This window comes from Heloderma suspectum, chromosome 5 (genome assembly GCF_057233095.1).
Source record: "Heloderma suspectum isolate Gila_16-S chromosome 5, 16-S_ref, whole genome shotgun sequence".
Taxonomy (NCBI): Eukaryota; Metazoa; Chordata; class Lepidosauria; order Squamata; family Helodermatidae; genus Heloderma; species Heloderma suspectum.
The window spans coordinates 215,640,005-215,667,461 of NC_139462.1; the positions used below are offsets into that span (position 1 = coordinate 215,640,005).

Sequence of the window (27,457 nt, forward strand, 5' to 3'; positions counted from 1 at the left end):
GAGCTTAGGGTGGGGGTATCCTTGCTCAGATTTACACTTCCCCAGCTGCCATGGAAAGACCTGTGGCAGCTCATTTTATTAGGTCACTCCGAAAAGGATGGAGCGGTGGGAAATTGGGCTACCACGGGGAGATGAGAGGATGTGGAGCCGCAAGTCCACAAGCCTCTCTGTTCCCTTCCTCAGGAAGTGAGGAGAGCTAGATGGGCCCCTGAGGCCATTTAGCTCAAAATGTATTTAAGGAGGAACAGGAGGCTAAAAACTCTCTTGTCGTTTCTCCCGCCCTGCCAGATAGGGCATAGGAGAGACGGAGCCCTCCGAGATCAGAGCCCTCTATCGAGTGTCAGTCCTGTTGGTCTATGCTCCTAATCACGATCTCCCAGTACTTTGATGTTCAGTCTATTACATAACCACCACTTATGGGAGAAATCTGCTTTTTGCATATGAACAGTGCCAACAGCTCCCTGTTCCAACCTTATACGTTTTATTTTAAATAATACATTGCAAATGGCACCTGCCAGTGGCATCTTCACCTGCTCGCTCACTGTGCTTTGCCTCAACCTCACCCACCATGCACATCCACTTGTCTTCGTCCCGTTGTCCAAGCCCTTCTCGTTCCTTTGATCCCATCTAGCTTTGTTCCACCCCAGCCTTGACCCTGCTCAGCAACAAAGAAACAGATTTATCTTGCCTGGCTGAGACCATTCATGAGCCTCTTCTTAGTCATGTAGTATCTTGTTGGATAGTACAGTCTATTTTTATCTTCTTTTTTAAAGCAATATTCACATAACTAATTACATTTTCCCTCCCCCAGTAGTTCTATGAAGTTTAGGGCTAGATTCTTGGAAATGTTCTAAACAAAAATGTCAAAGGCCACACTTCTTCAAGATAAAATGTATTTAGACCAACAACAACAAAAGCACATATGGCCCAGTCCTAAATAAATAGCGCCCTTCCTTCATCCAGAAAGGGTGTACAGATCAGAGGGAGGCTGTTCTGCCAAACTGGACCATTCTAGTCTCAATGTAGCATCATACACATTTTTTCATTCATTAAAATTTATATACCATCTTATTTGCTAAAAAGCCAATAAGGCAGTGTACAACAGTTTGAAACAATAAAACCTTAAAACAAAAACAAGAATATTAAAAACAGTAAAAGTATTAAAACTACATATTTTAAAAAGCTAAATGGAAAAGATGTGTCTTTATACTCTTTTTAAAGCCCAAGAGATTGGGGCCCAATCATTGTTCTCGGGGGAGCACATTCCATAGCTTGGGGACAATATAGGAGAAAGCCGTTTTTCACGTGTGCCTGACCAATGGGCATTTGCTGGTAATGGCACCCTCGAAGGAGCCTCTCCTGCAGATCTTAATACTTGAGCAGGTTCACAACTACACATTTCCCATTGTTACCAGTTTATCAATCTGGAATCCTCATCTTGGGTTCAAACTACATGTGCTGGGAACAGAGTCATGTCTTTGAATGTAGGCCTGTTTCATTTGCATCTAAAGCAGAGGACAGGAGCGTGGTTTAAGGGGCAATCCTATGCATGTTTCGACAGGAAAAAAGCCTACAACTCCCAGCATGCCCCAGTGAGCAGGGCATGCTGGGAGTTGTACACTTTTTTTCCTGTCGAAACATGCATAGGATTGCACCCTTAAGTTCCAAAGTGACTGGGTAGGCTGCTGATAAACACCCATGGTGTTTATCAGCAGCCTACTGGCCCAAGCATCACAGAGGGCCTTGATACAGAGGAGTCTGGTCTGATTCTGGATCAGAGAGGGGTGATTTAGACTAGAGTATTGTAATGGAAACCTCAAGGCCTGGGAACCTGGTGCAGCCTGACTCTGCAACTGACTTCATGACAACAGAGCATGTAGCTTCAGTTCTGGCCCAGTTGCAAGATAAGGCATCATGTCACACCCATGATTTTAGTACCCAAGAGTCAGAGAACAAGAGGATTCTGAGGGGGGGGGGTTACTGGGTGAGACCCAGGGTGAGATGTCAAACCAAGAAGGAGGGGCAGCTGTGCCCCCTGTGGCATTCTCTGAGTTTACAGGCTAAAGGTTCAGGTTGGGAATGGTGGTCAGAAGAGGGGCATTAACTAGGCCTACCCTGGTATTTACAGTAGGCCCTAGCTAATGAGACCTCACGGAGATTGATGTCTTTATTGCCTGGATATCTACCAGGTCTGAATTCTCTTGGTCACTTCATGAACTCTTGTTTATGATAATTTGGTAATGAGGTTAAGCATGTCAGTCGTTTGCTGGGAACTGAAAGGACTTAAGATTGCCTTCCCGGAGTCAAGTGGACGGGTCCCTGCTGTGAAGAAGCCAACTGTTTGTGGTGTGGAGTTTAAGTGCTGTGAGCTATTTTACAAGCATATCTGTGTAACCTGATCTATGGAAATAAAAGCCTGAAGACAAAGAGGCCTCTCGTGTTGAATTTGCTTGGAGAGCCAAGCCACGAGACATGACCACACTCACCATATTATCCCTCTACATCTCCTCCAACAGGTGGCTTTCTCTTGGCCAGGCATATTTCTGCTGTTATTCTTGGTTGGAGAAAGAGGGCTTTTAGGGGATAGATTGCTAGCTTCTTCCTGCGACTTTCCTGTGTCTCTCACAGCAGTACCATAAGCCATTCTCTCTTTGTCACAGGCAGCAATGACCCCAGGGAGAACCACCACACCTAAACTAGCTTAACGGAGTGTAGGGTTCCCCCCTTGTTTACTTTCTTCTCCCCACACCACAGATTTGTTCACTTGCAAAGAAAGAAAGAAAAGAACATGAATCTTTTCTACTCCACATCCCCATCATTATTGCCAAGGGAAGGAAGCCTTCAATCTACCTAGGCTGAAATCACACATGCATTTTCAAGAACTTTCATAATTACTTGGGAATCTTCCTCTGCTTCAGTTAACGCACCACCATTCACACAAGTTGTGCATTTATTGCTTTAGATGTCGCCACTCCCACTCCAACTGGTACTGGAGAAGACACATAGTGTGTATAACCCTTCCTTTTTTATGTTGTTTGCCCACCACCGTATTATTTCCTTCTAGCTTCCCCCATCTTTGGTCTCCAGTGAAACTGACAGTGTCAGGGGGAAAGTCTTACCGCTTTCACTGATGTCAATTTCCTTCACCCTCCCCCTTTGGACGCCAGTGAAACTTTAGGTCTGAGGAAAGGGAAGGGAAAACATGACTAGAACTCTTTTGCATTGCAACTGCTGGAGGCAGCGACAACAGGACAGCTGAGAACCAACCTCTCTAGCTATCTAATGCACCACCTATTCATGTTGTTGCTTGAGATACACAACCATGTTGGAAACTGCTTGCCAAATTAGTGCTGCACTGAACACCCTGAATTCTCATATACTTGTGTTGGAGGGTACAAAAGATGTCATTTCTTCTGCAGAGGCCCTTGATTTTCATACATATATGAGAATTCTTACATATATGGCAAGCATGGGTAGCAACTCTGATTTGCTTGAATCACATAACTGGGGCAGGATTATATTTTTAAATAAAATTCCTTTTATATGTTCAGTACCTTATAGGTAATATTATGTCTTTCAGTGTGTCTGTAATTTGTAGAGTAACCTGTGGGGTGTAGCACTGCTCTCTTCCAACAGGATGTCCTGCTCATTGGGACAAACACAAGAACACCTGTGAGGGGTGGGGGTGGGGGAAACCCTATCATTTGTGTAACCAAAATAAAATATGCAAATTTAGTAAATATATTAAGATCTGTTTGACATGGATGACTTGTTCTTACGACAGACAGACAGACATTCAGGATCTCTTGAAATCAGTCTGACAGTGACTCTTCAAATTAGAGTTCAGCATCTACAAATTTGGTGAGTGGAAATGCTGAATGTTTTAAATAGACCATAACTGGATATATTTCTTCGTGCTAGAAGCTTTCTCCCAAACTGGTCATTCTGTTGAAAAAAGGGGTTTTGTTATTTCCATCTAAATGCCAGGTCACTGATGTGGCACCTAGCAAGAAATACCATTGGCCTGGAAACAACTCTTTACATTTTAATGTAGGTGGGAGCCCTGTACTGATGCGGGGTTGTTGTTGTTTTCAAAACGATTACATTATTAATTATCTGTTTTCTTTCTGTCATTTTTTCCTTCTCTCTCTCTCTCTCTCTCTCATTTAACAAGGGTAACCCTATGGTACTTCAGTCACTACACAGTGGGTGCATCACAATTCTAACAGATTTCACAGACCCATGATTAGCTGTGTATTGAATCAGCCTTTGATGGCCTCTACTAATGGGAACAAACTGACCTTTAATCCTACTACCTATATTATTTTTATTTGTGGATCAAAGCAGTCACAGAAACTCTTTTCTTAGTTTTCTCTTCTTTGTCATTCCATAAGTGCATCTCTGAAATTTCCTGTTGTTTCTTCTGAGTCTTAGCAACAAAATACAATTTAAAAATACTAGACTGCATAGCATGTTGTCAGGAGGGTTCCTTAGCATTTGGACTGCCATCCTGCATAATCTGTAGTTGATCCAGGGTGCTGTCGATATCTTGTGCTCTGTTCTACAGAACTTAGTGTGCACTAAAACTCATTTTAGAAAATGTGGATTGTCACCCATATATTGTGCAAAGATATATATGCCTGCTCAAATAACATTTCTTAGGACATTCCTCTTTTTGGAAAAGTATGGGATGGAACCAGACAAGATGCAATGTTCACATTTTATGTTGCTCTCGGGAATAAGGTCCTAATCCACCTCTAGTCATGTATAAGTAGTCATACACAAAAGGAAGGGTCTTAGATTGGGAATATGCAATCCTGTTCTTTTAGTTAGGAAAATGGAGAGCTGCCTTATACTGATTCAGACCATTGGTCTATCTCTGGGGTTTCCAACATGGTGCCCATGGTCACCAACATCTCTGCAGACACCTCTCTTGGCGTTTGTTAGGCTCCCTCCTGATTTATGATGATGATGATGTAAGTGGGAAGCTGGCATGTTGCAAAGCGAAGTGCTACCCATCAGACTATCTGGGCTGAAAAGATTATTTTTGTGTTTTGGAGCCCAGTTCCCACTCCTGCCTTGTCCTTAGGTTCCTGGGCAAATTACTTTTCGTTTAGTCTTACCAGTTTGCCATCTGGGAAATGAATGTTCTGTGACCCACCATGGTAGCCATTTTGGGAATGAGCCAACCCCTACCCCCATGGCAGCCATTTTGTGAAGTACCCACAACACTCTCAATTCCAAATGTGCTCACCGACCTACAAAGGTTGGGGAACCCTTGTTCAGAATTGTCTGCAACGAGTGATGGCAGATCTCTGGGGTTTCAGAAGGGAAGTCTTTCCCAGCCCTTCCTGGTGATGCCAGGGATTAATGCAAAGCTGGTTTTCTGCTACTTTGGCTCTTCTCCTTATAGGCGTACCTGGAGAACAATTGTTCAATAATGGTTGAAAAGCAGGCTGTACATTTCCCACATAAAACAATTTCCCAAAGAAATAAAATAATTACTGCATTGAAAGGCAGATCCAGCTGTTTCAATGGGACCAAAATGAGCAATGTGATGTTGATACAGACACATGTCTAGATGTACATTTACATCTGCATTGGCTACATGCACAGAAGCCTGTTTTCCTGTGCGAATCTCCATTGCTGGTATGAGAACATTGTGGGGGTTGTTTGTTTTAATTCTTTCTGCCACATCCCCTGCGGAGCAGGGATATAATCATTCACTGTATCTTTCATGTGTTTTCCATGGAAGGAGGCCTCTAAAAGAATGCTGGGGCAGTCCTCCTTCTGTCTTCTTGACTATTGCTTCTGTGGTTCAAAGTGATTCTTTGTTTTAATTCTCACTGCGTCTCTTAAAAATCAAACCAGCAGGTGGAAGTAAACTCTGGGTACTTATTCAAAGCCAAAACAAGGTCAGTTCTATGGCCAAGGGACAAGCAATTATTGTGGTCCGGGCAAGAAAAGTTAGTACCTGGGAGAGTGTCACTTGGTTTGATCAGGGGCAGATAAGGTGGAAATGCCAGATCAAGCGTGGCCAGGTAGCTGGAACAGGAGCCAAGGAATCTTGATGGGGTGGCAGCTGGAATACCCCAGACTGAGGGTCTAACTATGCGTGACAATAAATACCCCACTCATCACAACATCAGATTTTAAAAAAATGAAATCCAAGTGTCAGGGAGCTCAGTCTGCATTGGGATCACTGTGTTTGGGAAGGGGAGATTTAACTTCGGTTTTATTCTGTTTTAGACTTAGGGTTTTTATGTTATGTTTTACTAGAGGGTGTGCTGTAGTGGTTAGAGTGTTGGATTAGGACTTGGGAGATTTCAGTCCTAGTCCCCCCCTCAGCAATGAAGCTCACTGGGTGAATTTGACTGACTCTCACTGGGTGGTTCGCAGTATTGGGGAGAGAAAATTACCCACCGTGGCTTACTATCCCACCACGTGTGTGCTGCCTAAATACCATAAGTATCCTCGGCGGACATGGCTTGTCATGACCTTCGAACCCTGCAAGGTAGGTGGTGGGGATGGTTTACAAACCACCCCACAACCCTAGAACAAGCCATGGTTTGTAAAGTACTCCTGCCACCCACCCTTGTCGGGTTCAGATGTCACAACAAGCTATGCCCAGCGAGTCTAATTATGGTAATTAGGCAGTGCCACAGTGGCTTATTTTTCCTACCCAATCATGCAAACCCAGTCATCTATTTGTTTTGTGAATCGCCCAGAGAGCTTCGGCTAATGGGTGGTATAGAAATGTAATAAACAAAATAAAATAAACCTTCCATTGGTGCTTTTTTCTATGCTATTTGCAGTGCAGGGGGTGATTTTTTTTTTTCCAGGATCACAGTAGAGGAAGAAAGGTGTGATGCCCGTTCAGATCCAGCCCTCACATTTGGTTTTAATTTTTTTTAAACCCTGATACCACTTTTAAGTGCAAAGCATTTAATGTCATGTGTAGTTAAGCTCTCAGGCTGACCTTACCAGAAAGCTTATGTGACGCAATCTGGCCCTTCAGAGTCCTTGATATTTCCATACTAAACTGACATGATAAGCAGGAACGTTCTGCTGTTTCCGTGTCAGTCTAGGATGGGCACTTCACCCTGTAGACTATAGAACTTTCCCAAGCCGGTGCCTTCCAGAAGTGTTGGAATGCAACTCCCATCATCCCCAGCAACTACAGCCATCACATCTGGAAGGCATCAAGTTGGGGAAGGCTGATATAGACTTATGATACTTATTTTTGATATTGAGGTTGAAAATGAGCAAACTCCTTAGGTCATTCTTGTATCTCTTGAGTTTAATGAGTTCCTCTTTCAGTTTCTGTCATCAAAGAAAGGAGAAATCAAGTTGCACAGGGACAACGGTGCTAGTAAGGTGATGATTTTTTTTTTTGTAAAGCATGCCCAAAGGGTTCCAACTAACATGCCATGCCATGCACTATAGGATTATTCAGGGAGGTAACAGCTGCATAATTCATTGGTAACGTTTTCCTCTTACAAAGGCTTTTTAACAAGATTCTAAAAGATTTGTTATTAATAAGCATGCATATGTTGAAATGGTTCATTAAACTTTGCTGTCTTTTATTGTATTAAAAAAATCAGCAAACAGAGTCAATTGCATAAATTACGTAGCAATGATATTGTTTGTATGATCGTCTTAGTAAACAAACACATTCTGCGAACAAAGGAGATGATTAACAAAGTATCTGGTTAATTAGTGCGCTCAAGAAAAGATGAAAGCCAGCTTGAGTTGTTGATGCAGAAGTCCTATAGGCGATGTCAAGCAACATCCATTTATTATTGAGTCTAGAAAAATGCTTTGCATTGCCAGCATCATAGCATTAGATACTGAAGAGACAGGGTGTATTCTTTTTCCACAGCAAATCACCCCATCCCACCCCCTGCCCCCTGGCAAGTCAAGGACCCAAAGTTGGTCAACCTATTTTGGCATCAAAATAAGTACCTCTCCTCCTCCCTGGCAGAAAAAATACAACGGCAACAACAGCAACACATTAAATAACTAACACTCTGCTGCCCTTTCATGGCATCCAAAATCAGCTGCCTGAGAAAACCGTTTAACTCTGCCTAATGCTAGGGCCGGCCCTAAATCTTATTTTAACACTGGTAATGAGACAGCATCCTCCACTGCACCTGAGGGCAGGAAGCTAGCTTATGGGATGCAGGGCAGACCGGATGCTAAGGCAGCCAGCTAATGGTAGAATTGACCTTGGCTGTTGTGAGTTGTTATTCTCTTTATAGCTTTGTCAATGTGCATGGTACTTTACAAAATTGAAGAGGACAATCTCTGCCCCCAAGAGCTTACAATCTGATATTCAGTACAGGGGAGACAACAGACAAAGAGTAGGCAAGGTAAGCAAGGGAAGGATCTTTCATTTAGTTAGGCTTGCTGATACAGTAGAGCAGGGATGGGTAACACTCAGCCTGTGGACCATGTACGTCCTTCCTCGTCCTCTTGTGTGGGCCACCCCCTACCCCTGCTGTAGTGCAGTGGTGGCAGCAAAACAAAATTGTAAGTTTGCCACTGAAATTCAGCAGCAAAATGCTATGCAGCCTTAGAAAGGCCAAATTCAGCTTGTTTTCAAGCTACAGTTGGCCTTTCAAAGGCTCTGTAGCGGTTTGCCACTGGATTTTTGTGGCAAACTGCTGGGGGGGGGTGCAGCTGCCAGATTTAGGAGTGCAGCTCATGGGGGGACATCTGGGGGATGGAAAGTGACCCCCATATCCCCCTGAAGTTGTCCACCACTGCAGTAGGGCATGGGGACTAAAGGGTTGTTCCAGGGAGTTCTAGGGGTTAGAAGTATTCCTGTGTGTGGAAGTATGATGCCCTGTGTAGTTTTTACCTTTGCCTCTGTGACTTCTAGTCCCATGTCCATACAAACCATCGGCTCCCTGTCTCCTTATCTTTCATTCTCCTAGACTTTGCCAGAAATAGCAAATGCATTGAAAACCAGGCTTTTCAAGGCAGCATAAATGATACCCTACGCATGCTACATTGGGCAAATGACTTGTGACTTACTATTGAAAGTTGACATTACAGTGTTAGTGTTGTAGTGTGATGAAATCTTAGGAACCAAGTATTGGGTGCCGGTTATTGAAATTGTTCTGCGATTGGTTTGACATTTTCTTCATTTTGTGTATGGACTTGATCTTTACATTCTCCTTCATATGTCTCTTGTGAACCCAGTCGTTTTAGAAAGGGGAAATATTTAAAAAATAAACTTTAAATTGAAGGTATCTTTAATTTTTTAAATATATATATTCTGCTTATGGTGGCTGGGTACTTCCAGAGCACAGAGAAGACTCTTGCAGAGAGCATGGGGCATCTGGCTGCTCTTGTCAGAGGGGACAGTTCAGTGACCATTTTTGTTCCTGAACTGGAATGTACAAATACAGCAAGATGAGAAATGCTTTACGGGGTGCTTTCTGTAATCTCAGACTGCACTATGAGGCTGGCCATTCTTGTTCCCAGTTTACATATTAGGAACTGAAGCTGAAGAACAGTGCTTTGACTGATGTTATCCTGTAAATGAGTCCATGGCTTAAACTGGCATTTGAACCTATATGTAAGAGCGTGCCAGTGGGAACACTCCAGCTCTACCCACCCACTCACCCTGTAGGATTTTGGTGGCCTCAGGGTTAGGCCACCAAAATTCATTTTGTTCGTTCATTCATTCATTCATTCATTCATTACATTTTCATAGCAGCCAATAGCCAAAGTTCTCTGGACAGTTCACAACATGATAAAACGTAATATAAAACCTTGAACATACAAAAATGTTAAACAGTTTTAAACAATTTTAAACAGTTTGCTGATGTACAGTAGCTACTGAGAATCAGCACAGTAGTTTCTGTGCTTTAGTAAATTTGTGCATATCTCCCTGAAGGTGAAATAATTATGCTAAATATATGCAAATCTCCCTGAAGGTGAAGAATATGTTAAATATGCGCAAATCTCCCTGAAGAGGAAAAAAATCTACAAAATAAACTCTACTCCGCTAATGAGTGCATTTGCATTCATTCTCAGAATAACGGAGTAGGTTGTTGAGGTGGTGCTGCAAAAGCCCATGGGATAGGTGCTAGGAGTAGGCAGGAGCTCTAAGGGGGAAACAAGCTATAACAAGCCGCAGAACACCTGATAATTTGCCAGGAGTAACGTTGGTTAGTGAGTGAACCACCAACCCACCATGCCTTATTTTGCGGGTGGCTTACTGTGACATGCAAACCCGTCCAATAGCTACTAGTCATGATGGCTTTTCTTCCCTAGAGGATCAGAGGCAATATACCTCTGAATACCAGTTTCTGGGGAACAACAGTGAGAGAGCTGTTGCCAAGCAGCATCTGACTAGCCACTGTGGGAAATAGGATAGTGGACTAATAGGTCTTTGGTCTGATTCAACAAGGCTGTTCTTACCTTCTTGTAGGATGAAGGAACCGTTTGCCCCTGACCCCCCTGAAGAAATACTACAAAACTAAGAACTACAGACTTTCTTATGGGCAGCAGCCCACATGGAAATTGCAGCCAGCTGGAAAGGAACACACAAACCCACATTATAGCAATGGTAGCTCAGAGTTTGGTCAGTCACTCTTATGGAAAAGCTGACCCAAGTCAAACAAGCAATGAGGAACGTTAGCTATAAACAAGACTTCTATGCAACTTGGCATCAATTTATAACATATATGATTAGGCACAAGGAAACATTAAAACCACCACAGACTCATGGTCAATTATGGAAAGATGTGTTAGGATAATAGGATATGAATGGAGTAGGATCAATGAATAGAGTATAGGTGAGGCAATCTCTGTATTGTAATATAGGATATTGATCACAGTTGGTCGTCAATGTATTCCCAAGTTGTCTTATTGTTTATTAATGTTTTATTTGTTAATAATCATTACAATTAATTATATATAAAAAAAGAACAATCACCAATCTCGAGCCCCACTTCCAAGGGTTTTTGCAGGGTTATTACTACCTATCATGATATGCTTCGTTATTTTCCTTCTCTTCTGCCACAACCTTGGTTGCTTAGCTCTGGGGTGCTGTAAAATTAACAGCGAAACTCAGAGGTTTTCTCTTAAGATATATTGTATGGCTAAAGGGGGGAAGGAAAGCCAATATATTTGATTATGCTCTCTTTCAGAGTATTTGTTTCAGATTCTTTTTTTAAAATAACTTTATAACCAGAAATATAGGTGCTTCTTGAGAAGTAATTATGTGTGCTCTGAAAAATAAGGAGGGGGAGCTATTCCTCTTCTTAAATGGCACCCCTCTTCTGGCCCCAGGGCTGGAAGCAGCTCAGTTTTATTTTTGGAAAGATTTGTTTCACTCAAGTGGCTTCAAGTTGAATGCTTTCTACTTTTTTTCCAGGATGTGTTGGCATCTGGGATAATATTACCTGCTGGCACCCTGCAGAAATTGGAGAAACGGTGACAGTCCCTTGTCCAAAGGTCTTTAGCCATTTTTTCAGCGAACCAGGTATTTCAAATTCCTTTCCATAACTGAAGCTATTGGCTGTGTTTCAGATCCTTGTGGACTGATAGCAACAACAAAAAGTTCAAGAGTTTATTTTAAATTTGGTGGTCTGCAGAGCACATCCTGAAAGGATGCATTTGAATGTTCAGATTATTATTTTAAGACATGCGTCTCAAGCTGAGTAGAACTGTCACTTGAGAAGGCTTGCTTGCATTTCTACTTCTGTGCAAATATACAACTGTCTGGCTTCAGGTTTGTGTCTAGGAAATAATCCTGAATAATTACTACAGATGTGTCTCTTTTATATTAAGTCTGTATACCATGTGACCCACCAAGACAAACACTGTCCATCAGCCATGTATAGTGGTCTGTGGGACTCCTGGTTTTACTGCCTGTCCAAGACTATAAAAACAGACCAGAAGGGCAGGGTTTGATTAAGCATCTGGTAGGCCACACAATAGATGCCTGCATTTGGGCTGTATTTATTTATATCCTGCCTTCTCCTTCAAGGAACCCAAGGAGCTCTTCTCCTAACCTACCTCTCTTGTGAGGTAGGTTAGGTTGAGAATCAGTGACTGGTCCAAATTCACCCAGTGAGTTTCATGGCTGAGTGGAGACTTGGACCCAGGTCTCCCCACTCCAGTTCTCTAACCACTACACCACATTTGGTTGCTCACAAGTTAACCTGGGCCTGCCTTTATATGGGGTATGAGTTTGGTTGAACAATACCTGTCCTGGGATCTTAGACATAGCAGGAACAAGAACATGTCTTAGGGCACTGGTCCACCTATGTAGGGCCATAAAAATTGAATAGGATCCAGCTATGTGAAATCCAGCAGGCCCAGATAAAAATTGGTGAATCAGTTGTGTATTCTGTGCAATTTGAGCCTGCACATGAGCTATTTGAAACTCACGCTACCCCCCAATATAGACATTCAATGATATCAGAGGCAGGGGAGGTATGCCCTCTGGTGAGGAGGGAACATGCGTTCTTGTTCACTTCCCCATGTGTGGGATGGATCCAAGGACAGGTATTGTCTGTTCCAGCCCATTGTTCATATTATTTTAGAGCAGGGGTGGGAAACTTGTGGCCCTCCAGATATTTTGGCCTACATCTTCCATCATTTCTCATCATTGGCTATGCTGGCTTGGGCTGATGGGAGTGGGCCAAATATCTGGAGGGCCAGAAGTTGCCCACACCTGTTTTAGAGTAAGAGCTCCAAGATTTTTATGGATAAGTAGGCTTCTTTAAGCATCACATTGTTCGCAGATGCATATTTATGAATGAGAGTTAAAGTTATGTCCTTGTATGTTCTGGAAGGATAATAGGGAAGTCCTCCAATTTGTTCTTTATTCTAGAACTTATCTGCCTCCCTGCTCCTCCTCGCATAATTGGATGAGGCTTTTAATATGCATTACAAGCAAAATTGGAATTTGTTTTTTGTCAGAAGTACATTCATCCCTCTGGCTAGTTATTCATCAGTACAGGATCTGAAGGCTTTAATAACCCTGCAGTAGATCATTCAATATCACCTTAAATAATAGTGTAGGCTAGTAATGAGAGGTTTTCATGGAGACAATTTTACTCAAATTACTTTCCTATCAAACACATTTATAGCCCTGAATTAATCTTCTCAAAAGCTAAAAGCTAACAACACATCTGCCAGTGCTTTTTAAATGTTGTACAGATCTTCCTGGTTAGTTGCTGCTGAACAGCACAGTTACCTGGGGTAGTCATTAAAAATCTAGTCATTTCTAAAAGTTTGATGCTTCTCTGAACTTTTAGGACAATACCATGACTGGAGGTAGGAGTTTCAGTTGGATTGGTGTGACACAGTTTAGATAATAAAAAGTGGAAGTTCTGACTTTATCAAATGTAGGCTTATGGGTTTTGATGGCTTTATTAAAAAAAAGGCTTTGCTGAAGAAAATTGCCACATGTTTATGAATTACATTGTTGTGCCTTTTGCTTTTTTAGGAAATATCAGCAAAAAATGTACAAGTAACGGTTGGTCAGATATATTTCCAGATTTCTTCTCTGCTTGTGGATACAAAGAAATTGAGGATAACACGGTAAGACAAGCAGTGGTATGATTCAATATCAAAAGTGCTGCCTCCAGGTTTTTTGAGGGTGATTGGGCAAGACATCCTCAATGGATCCCCTCCCTCAGTGAGTCTGCCTTCTCACCAGCTTCTGTTGCTCCTCACCCTCTTTGCTACCACTTATTTGCTTGATGACAGGCAGAGAGCCAGTGAACAAATAGGCCGTGGCATCTGCTGCTCCTCCTTCTCACCACCACTATTGTCTGGGCCAGAATGCGAGGCAGAAGAATAAGCAGATTGCACTGGTGCAGAGGAGGAGGAGCAACTCCAGGGGGCTCTTGTCAGTGGTCGCTCAGCTCTTGTCAGTGGCAGATGCTCGACCATGCCCGCCCTTGACACCAGCCTTAACCATCTTCACTATAACATGTATGATGTCTCCATTGCATGGATAAGTATGATGTATCATCACTGCACAGCACAGTTAGATTTTATTTATTTTATTCTTTAGTCCTTCCCATTCCTTCCAAGTTTGAAACTGGTGACACGACATGTATTCATTTTTTTAAAACCCAATTAAAATCAGATTAAATTTCAGTGCAGAACAGCTTTAGCACAGTTGGCACATGGTGGAATAAACCAGTACAATTCTGGATGGTGTCACTTGAGATTGGAGGCATGGGATCGCACCTTTTAATGCATCCTCACATTAAAAAAAAATGTCCTGTGTGCAAAACAACATTCAAAGTAATCAGGGTGAAAGCGTTCACAAAAGCGTCTCTCCCATTTGCTAGTTTGTTCCATGTGAAGGGTTTTTGTGTTTTTACTGTGGGGGAGCATTCGAAAATATCTCCTCCCACCCATTCACCACGCCATAAGGCTTCCACTTCAATCTTGTTACCTCATCCTGTGAAATGTGCAGAATGGCTTCTTCAGAATCCCAGTATAGAATTTTGCAATCTATGAATACGTCATATTATGTGTGTTTGTACCTGTGCTTAATATATCTTTAGTACATGACCTTTTTGGAAGAGACTTCAGCCATGTTTTCTCTTGTGAGTTTTGACAACTATAATTAGCTCACTTCTGGTCTTTCTCATTTTTGATCTGTCAGAGCCATGTGTGCAGACACGAACCACTTATGCATCTTGTATATGTGACAGCAGCTGCCTGTAGACCTTTTTGAAGCTTTTTTATCCATTTTAAAAATTGTTATTTTTAATTACACACAAATCCAGTACGTGAATTTCATTAATTGAGGGATTTTAGAATGCTAAACAATATTACACTCTCAGGGAAGCAGAATGGAAACATTCTGATTCTTCTAGATGGCAGGCAGTTTATAGATTAAAGTTATCAGAATATTCAGGGCCTGCATCAAGGGTGGGCATGGTTGAGCACCTGCCAAAGGCCCACACTCACTTACTTGCCAGGCAGGGAGCAGTAGATGCCACTACATATTCGCTCAATGGCTCTCTGCTTGGCCAGCAAGCAAGTGATAGCAGTGATGAGGAAGAGGACGAGCTGGCAACAGCACTGTTAAGAATTGATTGATTGACTGACTGATTGATTGATTGATTGATTGATTGCATTTATATCCTGCCTTTTTTCCTTTTGCAAGGAGCCCAAGGCAGCTTACATTATCCTCCTCCTCCTCTCCATTTTATCCTCACAACACCAACCCTGTCAAGTAGGCTGGGCTGAGAGTCTGTGACTGGCCCAAAGTCACCCAGTGAGTTTCCATGACCGAGTGGGGACTAGAACCCGGATCTCCCGGCTCCCAGGCCAACACTATCACCACTTCACCACACTGCCACTCATGGTGTTGTGCCTGCCTGGGGCTAACAACATTTGTAGCTTCATGGGAGCTTTTCTGCTTTGTGCCAGATGCATGTCAGGTTATACTGTTCTCCTGCATTAGCCCCAGTTGAAATGAATAAAAACTGCCCAAGAGTAGGGTAGCTCCTATTCATTTCAAAGAATTTATGTGGGGGGATTAGGGGAGGATTGTAGCTTTACTGACGGAGAGGGGAGGCTCAAGGTCCATCCAAGATTGATCAGTTGATTATTTATTCATTTATCACATTCCTAATGTTACACTGTTTTTATTTTGTTTTTATTTATTTCAACATTTGCAAGCCATTCCAAGGCAGTTTACAACATACTAAAACCATTGAATTCATCAAAACCTACCATAACCTGGCAAGCTGTACTAAAATATCAAAAAATATTACCCAAGCAGCAGTTTATTATTCATTTTATTTTATTTATGACATTTCTATACTGCCCAATAGCTGAAGCTCTCTGGATGATTCACAACAATTAGTGCCATAAAATACAGCATAAGATAAACTATAAAAGTTTGAACTACAGTATAAAATAGAAGTAAAAAAACAAAATAAAACCTAGCAGCAATGTAAAGATTTAAAATACAGTAACAGATTTAAAATAACAGAAACTGAAAGACTAAAATGCCTGGGAAAATAGGGTCTTTATCTGGCGCTGGAAAAAGTACAAGATAGGCGCCAGGCGAGCCTCTCTGGAAAGCTCATTCCATAACCAGGGTGCCACAACAGAAAAGGCCCTCTTCTTAGTAGCTACCCACCACACTTCCTTTGGCAGGGGCTCCCAGGGAAGGATCACTGAGGATGATTTTAAGGTATGGGCAGGTATATAAGGCAGGAGATGATCTTTCAGGTAACCTGGCCTCAAGTTGTTTAGGGCTTTGAATGTTAATAGCAGCACTTTGAATCGGACCTAGACATGCACTGGCAGCCAGTGCAGATGGACAAGTATTGGCATAATATGATCAGTTTAAAACAGTACAAATATTGCTGTCTTTAAAAGGCAGCCACATCTAAAATGCATTATGGTAATCTAGCTAGAATGTAACCATTTCTCATTCTGAAAGGTTGTGATGCCTCTCATAAGGCTTAGTTACTAGCAGGAACAGCTCTAGTCTAAAATATGCTCTCTCTTTTTTTGGGCGGGGGCTATTTCTGATACTTTTGGCCCCATCCCCATTTGCCTTCAACCCTGCCCAGCACTGGAATATGCCGCCCAACAGCATATCTGAAATTGAATTGGCCCTTAGGCTGAAAGACCTTCAACATCCCTGCTATAAAGTCACAGTGGGTAACAACGCAAAGCAAATCCACCAGTGTCGAATACAATTTCATCGTATTACAATATCACTGAAATTTCCCCACCTTTTACTAGGGATGTACGAAAGTCACTTACCTTTCGCGGATTATGTTTATGGTGGGGGGGAAGCGTTCCATCACTCATCCCAGAATCCTCGATGTGGGGGAGGCGCTCCGTTCCTCCCCCCCGGATTCCTCCGCGGCCAGCTGTGCTCCGTGGCAACTCTGCAGTGCAGCCGGCCAGGCCCAGCCAGGCCAGAGCCGTCTGCAGCCAGATTTCCGGCCGCGGAAGGCTCTGGGAAAAAAACAAAAACAAACAGCGTATGCAAATGGCGGCGGCTACGGCCACCGCCATTTGCGTTCCTTAGTTTGGGCCGTCTTAGTCTACGTAAATATTTACGTAGACTAAGATGGCGAAAATAATGGGTACTCCTTTTTTTTTTTTTTTTTACCCAAACGTTTTAGGCTATGTCAAAACATACGTAGCCTATCACGTCTCTGTAAAAAAACAAAAACAAACTGCAAATGGCGGCGGCGGCAGCCGGTTCGAAGACCAGCTGCCGGAGCTGCCGCCGGAGCCACCGCCGCTCGGAAGATCCGCCCCAGTTAAGTCTCGTCCCGGGGGGGATCCGCGGGGGGGCGGGGGAGGCAGGCTGTTCCGCCACAGATTTTGGGGGGCTGAATGCACTGGCATTCAGCCTCACCATGATCCGTGGCGGAATTCTCTGCCAGCCCTACCTTTTACTGACTTTAGACAAAGTCCTGAAAGCCAGCCCAAATAGGTATATTTTACAATTCTTCCAAAAGATGCTCAGGTGAGTCTGAAGAGAGAGATGCAGTTCAGTAAAGGGGATCAGGAGATTTGTTGTTCAGTCGTTCAGTCGTGTCCGACTCTTCGTGACCCCATGGATCACAGCATGCCAGGCCTTCTTGTCCTGCGCTCTCTCCCGGAGCGTGCTCAAGTCCATATTCATTGCATCGGTGATGCTATCTAGCCATCTCATCCTCTGCCGTCCCCTTCTCCTTTTGCCTTCAATCTTTCCCAGCATCAGGGTCTTTTCCAGTGACTTTTCTCTTCACATTAGGTGGCCAAAATATTTGAGCTTCAGTTTCAGTATCTGTCCTTCCAATGAGCACTCAGGGTTGATTTCCTTTAGGATGGACTGATTTGACCTCCTTGCAGTCCAGGGGACTCGTAAGAGTCTTCTCCAGCACCACAGTTCGAAAGCATCAATTCTTCGGCACTCAGCCTTTCTAATAGTCCAGCTCTCACAGCCATATGTTACTACTGGGAAAAACATAGCTTTGATTATGCGGACCTTTGTCAGCAAGGTGATGTCTCTGCTTCTTACTATGCTGTCTGGGTTTGCCATAGCTTTCCTCCCAAGGAGCAAGCGTCTTTTAATTTCATGGGTACAGTCACCGTCTGTGGTGATCTTGGAGCCCAAGAAAATAAAATCTGTCACTGCTTCATTTCTTCCCCTTCTATATGCCAGGAAGTGATGGGGCTAGATGCCATGATCTTAGTTTTTCTAATGTTGAGTTTCAAACCAGCTTTTGCACTCTCCTCTTTCACCCTCAACAAGAGGCTCTTGAGATCCTCTTCTCTTTCTGCCATTAGGGTGGTATCGTCCGCATATCTGAGGTTGTTGATAATTCTCCTGGCAGTCTTAATTCCGACCTGTGATTCATCCAACCCGGCGTTTCTCATGATGTACTCTGCGTATAAGTTAAATAAGCAGGGTGACAATATGCAGCCTTGTCGTACTCGTTTCCCAATTTGGAACCAATCGGTTGTTCCATGTCTGGTTCTTACTGTTGCTTCTTGACCCTCGTACAGGTTTCTCAGGAGACAGGTAAGGTGGTCTGGTACTCCCATGTCTTTAAGAATTTGCCAGAGTTTGTTGTGATCTACACAATCAAAGGCTTTAGCGTAGTCAATGAAGCAGAAATAGACATTTTTCTGGAATTCTCTTGCTTTCTTCATGATCCAGCGAATGTTGGCGATTTGATCTCTAGTTCCTCTGCCTCTTCGGAACCCAGCTTGTACTTCTGGTAATTCTCGTTTCACATACTGCTGAAGCCTAGCTTGTAGGATTTTGAGCATCACCTGCTGGCATGTGAAATGAGCACAATTGTACGGTAGTTTGAACACTCTTTGGCATTGCCCTTCTTTGGAATTGGAATGTAAACTGACCTTTTCCAGTCTTGTGGCCACTGTTGAGTGTTCCAAATTTGTTGGCATTAGATAGAGTCAAAAGCTAAGGAGATAAACAAAAGTGGCTGTGTTGGAAGGATTAAAAGGAGTAAGAAACAAGGGCTAAGGAGAGAGAGAGAGAGAGAGAGTCCTGTCCTTTGTTGGGAGCATAAGGGGTCAGAAGAGTAGATCCACCCCCTTCCAGGGCTATTTGCCATGCTGGCTGAGAATGATGGGCATTGCAGTCAGTTCTACTACCCTTCATTATCCTAATGCTGGCTCATCACAGAGGAAGGTTTTGTGTGGCACTTCAGTAAGACAGACTGACATGAGATTTCAAGTTTCTTTTTCTGGATGTGGAACTGCGACATGATGAAGGAAAGAAACATAGCCACTCATAGCCTACCGTGTTGAAGGTTCTACCAGGAGGCTTGCTGCAAGACGTCTTACTTTGGGATCTGAAATGCTTGGTGGGGATAAAATTGGCCGGGTGGTATGGTGCTGCAGGTAAAAATAAGTGATTACTGGAAGGGTTAAGCACACTCTTACACCACATTTCTGTCATGGTGTATCCTCCCAACACTACTTCACAACAGAAAAGATATGTAAGTTAAGGTTTGTAAACTCAGTTGTAGGCGGTGACATACAAATTCATTGAAATTTAAATAACTATGCAAATCCGGTCATGCTCAAAAGCCGTACAGTCTCCTACCCCACACTGCCAGTATGCTGTGTTTCTTGGTGTCTCCTAAAAATCTATAGAACAGATTATTTTCAAAACTTGCCTTGACATTTTTCATCACTGGCACCATCACCAATCACAGTGATGCTAGGAAAAATGGCTACATGCACTACACCCCACGTCATCAGGAGCGGTTCCACTCACACCCCTACTACATCAGAAGAGACCCCATCTCCCACTGTTTAACCCATCCTTCCAACTACAGATGTAAGCGAAAAACAGGCATGGGTCAACTCACAGGAGGATGGTTCTAGCAATATAATAGACACCCAGCTCTACCTCTCTTTCTCATCAAATCCAGGTGAGGCAGTGGCTGTTCTGAATCAGGGCCTGGGCACGGTAATGGACTGGATGAGGGCCAATAGACTGAGACTCAATCCAGACAAGACGGAGGTACTGTTAGTGGGTGGTTCGTCTGCCCGGCTAGGTGATATTCAACCTGTTCTGGAGGGGGTTGCACTCCCCCTAAAGGATCAGGTTTGTAGTTTGGGGGTGCCCTTGGATCCAGAACTGTCACTTGAGGCACAGGTGAACTCAGTGGCACGGAGCACTTTTTATCAGCTTAGGCTGGTATACCAACTACGCCCTTATCTGGACAGAGATAGCCTAGCTACAGTGATCCATGCTCTGATAACTTCTCATCTGGATTACTGCAATGCGTTATATGTGGGGCTGCCTTTGAAAACGGTCTGGAAACTTCAGCTGGTCCAAAATAGGGCAGCAAGATTGTTAACAGGGACTGGCCTGAGAGCTCATATTATGCCAGTACTTTTCCAGCTGCACTGGCTGCCAGTCCATTTCCGGGCCCGATTCAAAGTGCTGGTGTTAACATTCAAAGCCCTTAACAGCTTGGGGCCAGGTTATCTGAAGGATCGCCTCCTCCCATATGTGCCTGCCCGGACCTTAAGATCATCGTCAGCAGCCCTCCTCCATGAGCTCCTGCCAAAGGAAGTGAGGCAGGTAGCTACTAGGAAGAGGGCTTTTTCTGCTGTGGCACCCCGGCTCTGGAATGAGCTTCCTAGCGAGGTTCGCCTGGCACCTACATTGTATTCCTTTCGGTGCCAGGTGAAGACCTTTTTATTCTCCCAGGCATTTTAGCTTTCTGAACTTTTAGCTTTGCTGTTTTAAATCTGTATTTTAAACTCCTGCACTGCTGCTAGGTTTTATTGTGGTTGCATTGTTATATTGTGCCTTTAATGTTCTATATATTGTAAATTGTTTTATTGTGTGCTGTTTGGTTTTCATTTTTGTGAACCGCCCAGAGAGCTTCGGCTATTGGGCGGTATAGAAATGGAATGGAATGGAATGGAATGGAATGGAATGGAATGGAATGGAATGAATGAATGAATGAATGAATGAATGAATGAATAAATGGCTCAGATGCTTCATAAGGCAAGACAGGACCAGGACAACGTGGAGCATCTTTGCTGGTCTCAAGCATATCATCTTCCCCATCTGGATTTGGGCCTGAATGACCAAGGAAAGGTGTGGGTGCATAGAGAGTAAATTGTAAGCAAGCACAATATGTGACATTTCAACATAATTACTGATCGTGGGACATGTCTGTTATGCCATCAGCCTAAGCTTCCAATTTCCTAGCTTTATGGGGGTAGAGCCAACATCAGGTAGCCATAACTCTGTTTTTTTACTGAGCAGGGTTCCCCCCCCCCCCGATTCAAAGAGTGCTTCATTTAACATCTTTGCAGGCTGTCATCCTCAGAAGCTGCATGGGTTGGGAGATCAAATACCATGCAAAACAGCACAGAGGCATCTGAAAAGAATAATTTACAAATAGAGGGGACTGTGAATTACACAGGACCCTACTTAAAGAAAATACTCATGCCTCATTCTAGGATATCAATGTGATAAATAAAAATCCAACATTATTTAGTCAATCTCTTCTAGACCCCAAGTGCAACAGTGGTCTAGGTCTGAAGGGTAACAGCAAGATGCTTCCTCTATAATAAGTTTTCATAGCACTTTAGGACATATTTTGGAGTATGCCTGCCTCAATTATCCAAAAGGGAGGGAAATTGCATCTATGTGGAAGAGATGATCCCCCATTAAAACGTATCATCTCTTATAATTTTTTTTTTAATGATTGTGTATAAGTATGGTGGGCAAGTAATAAACATCTAGTCTGTACAGACCCTAACCCTAACCCTTCCTAAATAAGAAAGTCTTAATGCTACGGCTGAGTTGAGAAATTAGGCCCAGCGTAGAAATTGGCCCCCTTTTTTGTCAATGGCGGTGGTTAGGGAGGAAGGTGGACATCTGTATGGGTAGGGGAACATTTCGGGGGGGCAGGTGCTTAGGTTTTATGAGATGGCGAGGATGGATTTCCTTCCCCCTTTCTTGTACTTTTAAAAAGCCAAGTGGCAACCATGTCTTGCTGTGAGATCAGCAGCATGGCTGCCATTTTGAGATGGAACCAAGAGGAAATGGAACAGGAACCACACTACCTGATTCCATAGAGCCGGTCCCTTACCATTTTCTCTTGGCTCCATTTTCTAAATGGCAGCCTGGCTTTCAAAAAGTACAAGAAAAAATTATCACCACCAATAAAACTATAAGTACTTAAGTACCCCACTCCAAGTCTCTAATTTTTTTGTCCCAACTTGCAAGAGGATGACGGCCATGTGACTATAGGAGGGGATTAGCCTTGTCCTCCTTGCCCTACTGCAAGCAGCACCCGTCCCCTCGTGTTTGCTTGTGTTCAGGCTTCCCAGGCAGCAGTGTTATAATGGGCATCAAGCCCCTGCTCAGCTCCTGATCCATTACATTGCTGCCACTGGATAAGCCTTCTTGTGAGCAAGCATGATAGGATAGCCACTTACACAACTCTAAAAAAGAGAAAATGCATAACGAAAGGGACAAGAGGATAGAGATTTGCAGAAAATTTGCATATGCTAATTTATGAGTAGATGAAAATTTAAAAACTGGTTACTATGATTTGAGTAAAAACACAGTACATTTCACCATAGTGGGGAAGACTGTGACCGGATGACCTATGTGCATGCTCAGTCTACTGCCCAGGTGCTAACTCTTGATGGACAACTGCAAAGCCCCTGCCTGCTGTCCTTTCTTATGGTTCTTTATCTTTAAACTGGATGGACTGGGGAGTCCTTCAAACAGAGCATGCCTTCAAAGAAAGGACTGTCTTCTGTAAAGTAGGACACATGGCCACCCTAAAGCATGGTGGCGGGAGGGGCAAAGCTGGTGGCGGCAGCAGCACCTCAGCTGGGCCTAAGTGACAGCAGGCATGGTGGCACAGGGAAAGGCCCACGAAGGACAACCTGCCCAGCTCCCAAAATATGGAGCCGAGACTGAGCTTTGCACTACACTGCTCTCAAAAGTATGTACTGATTCAACTGCTCCACCAGGCTAAGGCACACGAACCACGTCCTATCTCATTTCTGCCGATTTAGCTCTTCCTTGCCCAATTCCATATTTTTATTATACTTAATATTCTAATTTACTGGAAGAGGGTGAAATAGAATATTTGATCACACATTCTTGCCTTCAGAATTGAAGTGCAAGGAGAATGAAAATGCTAATGAAGCATCAATGCCTGGAATGAATTTTTGCAAGCTTCTTATCTCTGAAACAAAGCAATAAAATTGTTTTTATTAAAAAATGTCCTTTTCATTACATAATGCAAACAAGTCTTCTAAAATACCATAGTGCAGAGTAGAGGGAAGATACGACATTTGATTATGGCCCTTGCTTATGTCTGCCAGAAAGTGTCTGTAGGAGCTTGACTTTCACCGAACAATAACTGTCTGATCCAGAAAAAGATGTTACCCTAGAATGACATGAATTTATTTTAATAAGTTATTACAATGCCACTATGTATTCCATTTTATGCTGAAGGCTCAGGATAGGTGCCCCACCCCCCGCCACACACACACACTTTCTCCCATATCACAACAGACAGATCACAGTGAGAAATCTGGCCTGGAATTTCAAAACTCTTGTTGCTGGGGATGGATGAATCTCAAGTTCGGTTTATCTCAACTTTTCACTTTTCCAGTCTGAAGTTTGTTTTGTCCTGTATTGGGGGTGGGGGGTAGTTGGCAAGAAAATTCATATACCTTTTGTGTGCATTTCTCCCAGTATAGGCAATTTTATATGCAATTTTGCCTAAAGTACACATTTTTGCCAGCATTTTCCTAATGTATTTTTGAACATTATTTTCACTAATATACACATTTTTATGTGTACCTTTCCCTGACATCCACATTTTGTAAGCCTCTTTTGATTGGAAAACTCAACTGCAAAATTCAGCAAAGTGCAGATTTTGAAGGATAACAGAATATCAGTTCATGTATTGGTTTGAAAGTGTGAAATTAGGTAAGTCACATTAAAATGCAAACCAAACAGATTTCTCCACCATCGCAACCCAACGCATCATAGTACAAAGCTGCTACAGTCAGGGCCAGAAATATTGGAACAAGGATAACTGTTTTGGCAGTTGGCCTCTGTACACCACCACACTGAAGTTGAAAGGAAACACACCCAGTGGGAGCGAAGTCAGGACTTTCAGCTGTAATTTGACAAAAGTGGGGCACTAACCATTCAGGAAGGACAGCCAGTGGCCACACACAGTACAGCCACACACCCCCGTCATTGGTGGCTCATAAGTAATGGAACGAATGGCTGACAAGCAGCTGCATGGCCAGGTGTGGACTGTTTCCTGGGTACCCCATGATCAATCAAGCAGATAAAAGGCCTGGAGGTGGTTCTGAGTGTTACATTTGCATTTGGTAGCTGTTCACTGGAACTCCCAACATGAGGTCCAAAGAGGTATCCATGCGAGTGAAGGAGGCCATCATTAGGCTGAGGGGACAACATAAACCCATCAGAGAGATAGCAAAAACAGTGGGAGTGGCCAACACAACAGTTTGGAATATCCTGAAAAAGAAGGAATTAACTGGCAAGCTCAGCAACAGCAAAAGGCCTGGAAGACCATGGAAGACAACTAAAGGGGATGACCGCAGAATTCTGCTCATGGTGAATAGGAACCCTTTCACAACATCTAGCCAGGTCAAGAACGCTCTTGAGGAGGTAGGCATGTCATTGTCAACATCTACAGTCAAGAGACGACTTTATGAATGTAAATACAGAGGCTTCACAACAAGGTGCAAACCACTGGTAACGCTCAAGAACAGACAGGCCAGATTAGTCTTTGCCAGCAAACACATTAAAAAGCCTGCCCAGTTCTGGAATAAGATTCTTTGGGCTTATAAAACCAAGATTAACTTGTACTAGAATGATGGGAAGAGAAAAGTATGGAGAAGGAAAGGAACAGCTCATGATCCAAAGCATACCACATCATCTATCAAACATGGTGGAGGCAGTGTTATGGCATGGGCATGTATGGCTGCCAATGGAACCGGGTTACTGGTGTTTATTGATGACCCGACTGCTGATAAAAGCAGCAGGATGAATTCTGAAGTGCATAGGGCTATACCTTCTGCTCAGATTCAGCCGAATGCTGCCAAACTGATAGGACGCCACTTCATATTGCAGATGGATAATGACCCCAAACACAGCAAAAGCTACCCCAGAGTTTCTCCAGGAAAAGTAGTGGGATGTTCTTCAATGGCCAAGTCAGTCACCTGATCTCAACACAATAAGCATGCTTTTCACTTACTGAAGACAAGACTGAAGGCAGAAAGACCCCCAAACAAGCAGCAGCTGAAGGCAGCTGCAGTAAAGGCCTGGCAAAGCATCTTGAGGGAGGAAACTCAGCATTTGGTCATGTCCATGGGTTCCAGACTTCAGGCAGTCATGTCTGCAAAGGGTTTTCATCCAGGTATTAAAGGTGATCCTTAAGTTTGAAATGATGTTGGTTTGTTCCATTACTTATGAGCCACCAATGATGGGGTATGTGTGCATGCCACTGGCTGTACTTCCTGAATGGTTAGTGCCCCACTTTTGTCACAGCCCTTGAATTACAGCTGAAAGTCCTGACTTCGCTCCCATCTGGGTGTGTTTCCTTTCAACTTCAGTGTGGTGGTGTACAGAGGCCAACTGCCAAAACAGTTATCCTTGCTCCAATATTTCTGGCCCTGACTGTATGGCTTGTCTTACACATCCCTTCCCTATTGCTGTTTTTCCTGAAATGAGCCGAACTCCGCTTTACACAGCTTTATGCAGCTTCCTATGCGCTGCATGGCCTTCTTCGCTCTCCCTCCCCAAAGCTGCAGCTAGACAGCCAAAATCAGCCATCTAGCCACAAATGCAGGGCAGCCAGAACACAGAGGCGAGGATCTCCTCTGTGCTATGGACACCCTGCATTGAATACTTGGCAGTCTCTGATTTTGGAGGCAGCTGTATCGCAGTAGGATTGTGCCGTTACCTTCTTATTCTACCTTCCTCCAAGGATTGCTGGGTGGCATGCATCCCCTCTCCCATATTATCCTCACCACAACCTTGTGAGGTAGGCTAGGCTGAGAGACAACTTGATACTTTAGTGGGGATTTGAACCTGTTCTTCCCTGATCCAAAGTACTATACTTTAGCCCTGCTTTCCCCAATCTTGTGCCCTTCATAAGACTTCAACTCCCATCAGCCGTAGCCAGAAGGCCAATAGTCAGGAATGCTAGAATTTGTAGTTCAAAACATCTGGAGGACACCAAATTAGGAAGCTGCCTCATATTGAATCGGGCCATTGGTCCATCTAGGCCACTATTGGCAACACTGACTGGCAGCAGTTCTCCGTGGTTTCAGGCAGGATTTTTTCCTAGGCCTACCTGGAGAAGCCGGGGATTGAACCAGGGACCTTCTGCATGCAAAGCAGGTGCTCTGTCATAATGAGCTGCTGGGGAAGGCCACTTTAATTCAGTATTCCCTAGCCTGTCAGCCTCCAGATATGTTAGACCACAGCTCCCACCATCTCAGTCAGCACCATGCTGGCTGAGGATGATGGGAGTTGTAGTTCAACACATCTGAAGAGCACCAGGATGGAGAAGGCTGCTCTTGCTACTACAGTATATAGATTATCTATCTAAATGGCCTCAATCTGAGATGTATTTATTTATCCTCGTTTCAGAGACATACCCGCATAAAGTGGCTTACCTAAGAGGGTACTGTTTTTAACCCTCTTGCATTCGCGTAATACCCTGCACATCCTAACCATTTTCCTTTCAACGTGTATGGCTATGTCACCTCTTCCATACATCTTTTGGGTATTGTTCACACCAAAGATTTGATTCTCTGGCTCTGCCCTACCTATTTATCTTCGCTCTTCCTGTGCCCTTTCTCTGTTCTTGTGCCGGTTGTTTTTAAATCAGTTGCCTCCTAAAAGAATCCTTCCAGAAACACATGAAGAGCATGATCCTATGCATGTTTAGACAGGAAAAAAAGGCCTACAACTCCCAGCATGCCCAGCCAGCCATGCTGGGAGTTATAGGCCTCTTTTTCTGTCTAAATATGCATAGGATTGCACCTTAACTTATCAGGAAACTATTTTCTAGCAGTTTAAAGCAAACTAAAAGATCATTGTGCTTTTTTGGAAGATGGGGCCAAAGAACGAAGTAGCAGGTACAATTTATGATTATGTCGCAAAGGGCATACATGAAGAATAGTTAGGGAAAGCAGTATAGACTAAACATGAATATACTTGAAGTTCTTGGTACCAGCTAGTTTATATTTTCCCTAAACAAATACCTCTTCACCAGACAAAAGGAGTTATTCTTATCTCTCTTATTCTAGCATTCCTTTGTATCACCAAGGGTCAGTAACATTTTTTTTCCCACTGAAAGTAAGTTCACCTATTATTTCAAATGTTGTTTTGTAAGGAAGAAACTGTAATGCTTGTGTTTCAGCTAAGAAA

General features: G+C 43.4%; 1 protein-coding gene across 1 annotated transcript in view; it reads left to right on the forward strand.

Moving 5' to 3' along the window:
• VIPR2 (vasoactive intestinal peptide receptor 2) overlaps positions 1-27,457 on the forward strand; it is a 92,674-nt gene that overhangs the window by 36,654 nt on the left and 28,563 nt on the right. The window contains exons 3-4 of the mRNA XM_084855087.1: positions 11,393-11,500; positions 13,475-13,569. Of these exons, the coding sequence (XP_084711213.1) occupies positions 11,393-11,500; positions 13,475-13,569 (203 nt within the window). The remainder of the gene's footprint in view (positions 1-11,392; positions 11,501-13,474; positions 13,570-27,457) is intronic.